We start from the raw sequence: 8,404 nt of genomic DNA, 5'->3' as shown, positions 1-8,404 counted from the left end.
TCTTTATCTGCGAATTCTATACACAGAACAAAACATACCTGGTATTAAGTTTAATAACCCCATTCTTAAATCATGCATGTCAACCTCTAAACTTAGCTGGATCACATTTAAGACAAACCCTCTTAAACACCTGTCACGTTCTACACCATAACCTTGATTTCATGACTGATTTTACTGAACTTACGTGTAATTTATTGATCATCATTTACACTTGTCTATCGCTGTCTTATAGCTTTTTTAAGCTCAATTTAACTGCAATTTTATTGAGGTTTGCCACATTATTGAAGGTACCAAATTTTCTTTTTATTACAGGCAAGGATTCTTTTCTAAAAATTCAAAGACTATTTTCATGAAATTACAGGAGCATTTTCATAAAATTCAAGGCACTTTTCAAGCACAAACGTGTCTAAATCACATTTACTAAATTCAAGTACTTTTCAAGGACTCACCCAAATCAAGAATTTCAAAGGACTGTGCCGAACCATTGGTCGGTTGTGTGTTGCGCAGAGGAGTTATTTCAACGCACATTTAAGCAGAAATTGATTACTAAATTATGTTGGACGAAGTAGTGAAACATTAAGTAGTCAGAACTTTGCTACAAATACATTTCGTGTTTATTCACCATCATTTTATTATGGAAACGTTCCAAGTGCCTGCACCCACTACGCACAAGCACAGCGGCCCGCGGCTTGTAACTTGATGATTGTGGTCATATTGCATTATTGCCAATATTGGTCCATGGATGCGCAGATTCTTTGATATATGCAGGGTTTAGGACACTAAACCATTTTAGTTCGATTAGTCCGACATGGACTATGTAAATCGAAAACAAGAGCCCGCAGAGCGCTCTGGCCTCATCTTGAGGTCTTGTGCTTACGATTTATAAACCGGGTAAATTTTCAGCCGTGCGGTCAGTACCACATTTGGTTAGGCCGCAGATATGCAGACACTCAGTTTGGTACACATCATTGTTAGGACACGCCCACTAATCGCAGATGGAGGGTAGGGGAGAGGGTGGGGGACGGGTGGGGAAGGGGGTGGGGGAGGGGGGGAAGGGGCGAGAGTGGGGGGAGGGCAGCTCTAATAGCAAAAGCAGGTTCACTCCTTTGTGTTTAGCATGTCAACAAATCCATCGTTAACCCTCTCTTGAGGGTCAAAAGGTTATCCGAACTTACTCTCGCAGTGGTCAGCAAGAAGCGGACATTTTCATGGTCCTTTCGATAAAGCCATAAAAATGCTAGGTCACCGCTGAAACAAAAAAGGTTTTCAATCGCTGTCCGTCAAGGACCATTGTCCTCAGAAATATGTCTAAATTCGGCCCTGTGCCATTGACCTTTGACCTGTGAACTCAATTTCGGCACAGTGATTGGGCTTTTCCTACATGATGCTGATACACGACGATCAGCGCCTAGGTTCGAGCAGCCGTTTAGATTGTGCCGCAATTCCTGCATTCCTCCCTTACTACCTTAAGTTAAGAATGTGATGTTCCCCCTTCTTTTACTACTCTTGACCTTTTGACCTTTGACCCCACAGCTTTGACATCCCAAACTCGATTTTGATGATCCCCCCGTAACGACCAAATATCGTTGACCGTTACGTCGAGCGGTTAAGATTTGTGCCCAACTGTTGACGACGGACGGACGGACGACGGACGATCATGCGATTCTACAAGCTGCATCTGGACTTATGTCAGATGAGCTAAAATGTCCTAGTTCCTTCCTGAGATTCTACTAGTCCTCGCCGGAGGATCTTACTAGGCGCAGAGCGACGAGCATTGTTTATTTGCAGGAGGTAGGTGGCGGTAAGGAGGGTGGAGCCCCCTTTCTGCTAGTGGTACAGTGGGTCTTCTCAGCGGTGGTACAAGTGTTGCTTACCCAGAAAGTTTTGTATTAAAAGAACATGGTTGATTTGTATAAAATACATGTAACTTTGATAATGGATCATAAAATTACAAACTTAAATTTAAATTAAAATTTGTAATTTCGAAAATAAAATTTTTTGTTACATTTCTCTATTGATTGAGGAATCCTGTGGATCCGTCACTTATCATCAGCAAGCGAGCTTTGGCCTCATTTATAGCTCAGAACTGTTCCGGGCTTGTATCGCTAGTCGCCCGTAAATGACCTCTTGGCAGCCTTGTCGTGTAAAGGTTAGTGCTGCCGGACTCTAAACCCTTGCCTTGTCAAGCTATGCAACACGCTTGACGTCATCGGTGTTAGGGCTGCCGTTTTTCCGAAATAGCATGTTGCATTTTCTAATGGGCCTCGTTCGCCATTTACGAATCGCTGGCATAGATGGCCTGCGCGTGCACTTGTCGGTATCACTGCTAAAACAATTGGCGTCTATGGTTACGAAGCGGGAAAACCCGTAAAATCGGCAGAAAGACCGTTAAATCCAGAGTCGCAAAGTAGAGGTGAAAAAAATTCTGGAGGCAAAGCTGGATCCTGCACGTACACGTACAGTACGTTTGCGTGAGTGTGCACGTTCATGTGGGCTGCACGTACACGTGCGGGCCGTGCTGTGCCGTGTGGCACGTACACGTGTGGCGCGTAGCCGTGCGTGTGCACGTACACGTGCGGCCGTTTGTGCACGTACACTGTTGCTCCGTGCGTCGGGCACGTACTACGTGCCGGTGCTTGTAGGCACGGTACACGTGCGTTGCGTTGGGCACGTACAGCGTTGTGTGCCGTCCGTGCAGCATACACGTAACGTTGGTGTGCGGCACGTACACGTGGTGTGGTGTGCACGCTACACGTGTAGTGCGTGCGTTGCGGTGTGCACGTACACGCGCGTGCGTTGCATAGACACGACACGTGTGTGTGTGTGTGGGTGTGACCGTGTGGCCGTGTGTTGTGTGTGTGGTGTGTGTGTGTGTGATGTGTGGGGGCCTGTGTGTGTGTGTGCGTGCGTGTGCACGTACACGTGCGCTGCGTATGCACGTTACATGTGCGTGCGTGTCCCGTGTCGTGCCACGCTAACAGTGGCCTGCGTGCGTGTGCATGTTACACGTGCAGGCGTTACCGGAAGCGCACGTACACGTGTGTTGCGTTGGCGTGCCGTGTGGCACGTTATCACGTGCGCGCTGTTGCGTGTGCACGTCACGTGGGTGCGTGCGTGTGCAAACGCGACGCATCCTTTTCGTCTATCATAGACACGCTGGCCTATCTAATTTTCTCCTCTTGCGATTCTACGTTTTGGCGAGGTGAGGGCGAGCGCCGTCCAACTACTCCACATAAACAACATTGATGTTAGCTATTATTACTATTGCGATAAGGATATACCTACTATTAGCTTTCACTACTATTGTATGCCGACTGCTTCAACGTAACATTGCATGCCGCATGTTGTGGGTTTGCGATGTATACCTTCCCTGATGAGAGCACTATATAACTGATTAGTGGTCAATTCTACAATCAAGACGTTTGTTCTATGTCAACAGACTTACTGTCAACTTGGTAGATGGTTTGGTTTACCACAATGTTCTGTACTGGCTCGTTAGGGGTTCTCAGCAGCATGCTTAGCAGGTGTGCTAGCGTCTCTCTACTTGGGCAGCTAGCGCGTTAACAGGGAAAACTTGTTAATGGTGACGAGTTATATATCAGCCTCTTATTGGATCTGGGATTGAGAGACGCTGCGCCGGGTAACAATCGATGGGAAATTGGCGGTAGGGACGGCTGTGAAAATATAACTAGTCCCGCCTGGACTAACTGCTTTAGTCTACTAGTGAGTCCTTTCTGATTTTTTTACTAGTCTCAGGGGACTAACGGGACTTAGCGTTAGTGTCTGAACCCTTGATATATGTGTCAACATATATATGACATGCAATGATACATGTCAATAATATATTGAATTTGTTGGCAATTTAGCAATATATTACATGCATTAATTTCAGCGCCCAAGCCTAGGATGATAAGCAGCTGCCATATGCTCTACATTTTGCCACATGTTGCACATTGCGAAAATTAATTGAGCCTTAATTTCTTCAACACGATCATGACGATGCAGACATGCATTAATGTTTAACTGAAAAATGTTCTTCGCCCCCCCCCCCCCCTCCCCCCCCCCCCCTCCCTCTATTTTCTTACTAGACCCAAACAGAAAAAATACCTTTGGTTCGGCGTCACCTGGATTTGTGAAATTAGGTCGGTAAGGTAGGTAGTACATTTTTTTTTTTTTTTTATTTTTTTCCTGCCAAAAACTGGGTAGGCAAGGAATATAAATTTTTTTCCACAAGTTAGTACTGGGTATACGCTTGAAATGCAAGAGCACGAATCCTTGTCCTTGAATTTCCGATAAAATGTCCTTGAAAAGTCCTTGAAAAGTCCTTGGAAAAAATTTCAGTCCTGTACGAACCATGCGCACGCACGCTGCAGTGTATAAATAAACGAAATATAGAGCAGGTGGGAAAGAGCACCAAATTTGCGCAATGCTTGCGTAACGTTATTTAATTCGTCGGAAACTTCAGGCATTGTTCTCACTTGTTATTGTGGTTCACTCTATAGCGAATGAACTCTTGATGATATCTCTTCTAAAATTTAGTATGTATTTCCTGCAATTAATGCTTCTGCTGACATAAAGCACCCGTCTATATATCCACTTAAAAAAACAGCAAACAACAACAATTTATATTCGCTTTATGATTATCAATGCTGGTCAGAAAGAGCAGGCTACGTACAAAACTTTTAAATGAATAAAATGTAACACGATCTTTATGGTAAAAAGCAAAATAATAAAACAAAGGCAAAACAACGAGGACAACGACTAACGATTAACAGCTAGATTTGATTTGCAGGACGGATGCTGGGCTTCGATTCGAGACAACTTGTGACGCCGAGCGTGAGTTCTGTTACGTCGTCAGTCGGCCAGAAGCCCTTTGGCTCAACGCTAACGTTTCTCTTCCGCCTCGCCTGGCAGACACGCGTCCTCTTTCCCGTCTTCTTCACGATCACCTGCATGCTGCTCGACCTACGCATCCAGGTCGAAGTTAACCTTAACGTACGCGACTAAACAGTAAATGGAATGCACGTAAGTGAACAGCGAACAGAACGTACTCAACTGAACAGCGAACGAGACAGCGTACGCTACTGACCGGTAAATTGAACTTATGGTTCTGAATAGCGAACGCATCTGAGTGGCGCGAACTGAACATATGCAAGTAAACGGCACAGTGAAGGTGTGCCACTGAATCATCCACCAATCACCAGCGTCTTGCCGAGGCTGAATCACGTCGAAGCGTGTCGCGTTCTTCACCAACTTGCGTGCAACGAGAGCGAGGCGACACTAGGAGGCGCTACTAGCGACGATGACGGAGCAGACCGAGGACGACGACGCGTGGCTGTATGGTGACAAGGCCGACGGCAATGATGCGCCCGCGGGAGGCGACGGCGGCGGCACCGACGACACTGCGAAGATCCTTCTGTCGGCCGACGCGTTGCCGTTCGAGAGCAGCGCGACCGCCGAGCCGGGGCCGCCGGGAACACTGCCGAAGCTTGAGGCTGGGGAGCTGAGCGGGGATGAGGCGGCGGCGGCCGCCGCGGGCATCGCGTCGGACGACGACGATGACAGCGACGACGACGTGCAGGTGACGATCGGCGACATCAAGGCGGCGCCGGCGACGCAGTACGCGTTCGGCGCTGCGCAGGGGAAGCGCGGCGCAGCCGGCGGACCCGCGTTGGCGGCAGCAGCAGCTGCGCACCAGAAGCAGGCGGCCGGCGACGCGACGATGCAGGCGCCGGGCAAGCCGACGCTCGTTATCCAGCAGCCGCAGAAGGCCGGCATCGACCTGGACGCAGTTGGCACGGTGAACGGCACGTCCATCTTCGACCTTGACCTCGACACGCTTGCCGACGAGAAGCCGTGGAACAAGCCGGGCGCCGACGTCACCGACTACTTCAACTACGGCTTTAGCGAGGACACGTGGGTGCGCTACTGCAGCAAGCAGAAGTCGCTGCGGCACGAGAACCTCATGACGAAGAACATCCAGGTCGTCAACGGCAAGGACCCGGCGGTGGCGGCCGGCGGCGTCGGCGGCGCCGGCGTGGCGACGACCGCCGTCAACCAGAACAGCAAGTACTCGGCGGCGGCGAACAACAAGGCCGTCGTGACGATGGGCAAGAAGCCCGACTTCTCGCCGTTCCGCAAGCCGACGTCTGGACAGATCCAGGTGCTGAGTGCGTCGCGGCGCGTCAGCGAGAGCAGCGACGGTGCGGGCGGTGGAGGCCCCGGCGGTGGAGGCCCCGGCGGCGGCGTGATTAGCGTGATCGGAGTGGCGCGGCCGCGCGCAGGGCCGCCGCCCCCGGTGCCGCCACCCGGCGCGCCCGGCATGCACTCGGTGCCGATGGGGCAGCCGCCGCCGGGCTACCCGATGGCTCCACCACCGGACATGATGACGCCGCCGCCGGGCATGGCCGGCTCGATGATGCTGCCGCAGCACGGGTACGGGCCGCCGCCGCCTGTCTCTCAGAATCCATCGCTGCCACCGGGCTACGTCAGCTACCCGCCGCCGAACGCGGGGCCGCCGCCGGACATGGCATCGTACGACGCGGGCTATTACGGTGGAGGCGGCGGCGGCGGCGGCGGCGGAGGCGGAGGCGGAGGCGGCGGCGGATACCAGCCGTACGCAAACGCTCCACCGACGTCGGTGCCGCCACCGATGTGGGGTGAGACGGGCCGCGACTGGGACGACGGCGTGTCGTCGTACAGCGAGGCAAGCCGCCGCTCACCGTCGTACGACCACTACGGACGCGGCGGCGGCGGCGGCGGCGGCGGCGGCGGCGGAGAGGAGCGAGAGAGCGGGAGCAAGTCGGCTGACCGGGACCGGGATCGCGACCGGGATCGGCGACACCGGGATCGCGAGCGGGAGCGGGAGAAGGAGCGCGACAAGGAGCGCGATCGGGAACGCGAGAGGGAGCGCGAGGAGCGGCACAAGAAGAAGAAGCGGGGGCATGAGGAGGAGGACGAGCATCGGACAAAGCATCACAAGCGCAAGAAGTCGAAGCGCGAGACTAAGGACGAGGAAGGCACGGAAGACTAGCTATGCTGCCGGAGTAACTACGTTAGCGCAAGAGTTGGTAGTCGGCGTCAACCGATTGATGATCGTTTACTTGATGTGCAAAAAAATCCAGATGGATGTACATACGTTGTCAGTGACCGATAGTGAGTGAAATGTGTGTAATTTTACTGTTAGTTTACAAGTAATAGTGGATGTGCTTGTGTTACAACATTCCTATGAGTCGCCTCTTTTGATTTCTGGCAAAACACGATGGATGTACAATGTAACAGTAATTTCATGAAGTCAATTTCATGTGGAATTGTTATTGCTGGTTAAGAAAGAGTTTTCCATTCTATTAAAAGTATTTACGTATGATACTTTGACATCTTCTGACAAAATAAACATTTGGCATTAAATAAAAAATCAATTTCAAGGATCTTTGTTTCTCCTGAACCCTTTTATTGCAGATTTTCAGTATACTTACGCAGAAAGACTATGATAACACATCCCATAATTAAACATCTATAAACATAATCAAAGCAATGTTTTAAAAAAGGATTAAAATACAGGCATTTACCATTTTCGGTAACAGCAATTTGCATTAAAATCTTATACATAATTCGGACACGTAGTTGTACTAGTAAGGAGAAATTACCGACACTTCTATATCTGACAGTTAACCTGTTTTCAGGTCTCCTCACTGTGTCTTGTCAAGATCTATATTCAAGACATTATATGCTTGCACCAAGCCCAAAGGAAGATAAAATTTGAAATATCATTCATCAAATAGTCAAAGGACTAATGTGATAAAATACAGTCTGTTGTTCCAGGTTTGGTAATGCGGTTTAATTGAAAATTGGAAGATGCCAGTGGCCCGAAAATACCACCGATTACACGTGATAGATTAATGACAAAATAGACATTTGGCAAGTGCGACGAGTGAAGCCACATTGGGGCCCATGTGTGAGGATGTCTTGTGATGAAGCCAGCAACTTCGATGACGAAAGTGAAGTGCTATCAGATGTGCACATCTTCACCGCTAACGAGCCATTTGCCGCCTGCTCATCATCAGCCTGCACAGAAAAGGGTAAGTCAGTGGCAGACCAACGGAAGGTCCAGGGGAAGAGCCAGGGCTGAGGACCTAACCTGTCGTACATGATGATCACTTTTTTCGGTATGTTACAAAAAAAAATTCTTTCAATTATTATGAAAAATAAAGTTATTCACAACGGGAAATCTATAGTCAAAATTTATCGAATCGCAACCGTCTTCCCTAAAAGAAATCTGTGGGGAATACGCGTAACCACCCCACCCTTCCGTTCAGCATTTACCAGATCTCCATTCAGAATCTCTGGTATTTTTTAGAATAATTGTTGGTATTTTTTGTATATTTGCATATTATTTTATACATTA

At 49.3% G+C, this 8,404-nt stretch overlaps 2 protein-coding genes across 4 annotated transcripts in view; both read left to right on the top strand.

Moving 5' to 3' along the window:
* The first annotated feature begins 4,756 nt into the window (after positions 1-4,756).
* On the top strand, positions 4,757-7,414 carry LOC106819293 (pre-mRNA 3'-end-processing factor FIP1-like). Its single transcript, XM_014823937.1, has one exon. It carries the CDS (start codon positions 5,303-5,305, stop codon positions 7,031-7,033), a length of 1,731 nt encoding a protein of 576 aa, XP_014679423.1. The 5' UTR covers positions 4,757-5,302; the 3' UTR covers positions 7,034-7,414.
* A 148-nt stretch (positions 7,415-7,562) lies between these two features.
* Positions 7,563-8,404, top strand: part of LOC106819294 (methyltransferase-like protein 22) — a 5,259-nt gene continuing 4,417 nt past the window's right edge. For 2 of the 3 annotated variants that reach the window (XM_014823941.1, XM_014823938.1), the window contains exon 1: positions 7,563-8,078. In XM_014823941.1, coding sequence (XP_014679427.1) covers positions 7,961-8,078 — 118 coding nt within the window. In that variant the 5' untranslated portion in view covers positions 7,563-7,960. Of the gene's footprint in view, positions 8,166-8,404 lie in introns of all 3 variants that reach the window. The other variant, XM_014823940.1, reaches the window with a different exon arrangement.

This window comes from Priapulus caudatus, unplaced genomic scaffold (genome assembly GCF_000485595.1).
Source record: "Priapulus caudatus unplaced genomic scaffold, Priapulus_caudatus-5.0.1 Scaffold3119, whole genome shotgun sequence".
Lineage (NCBI taxonomy): Eukaryota > Metazoa > Priapulida > Priapulimorpha > Priapulimorphida > Priapulidae > Priapulus > Priapulus caudatus.
This window is presented reverse-complemented; position numbering and strand designations above follow the sequence as displayed.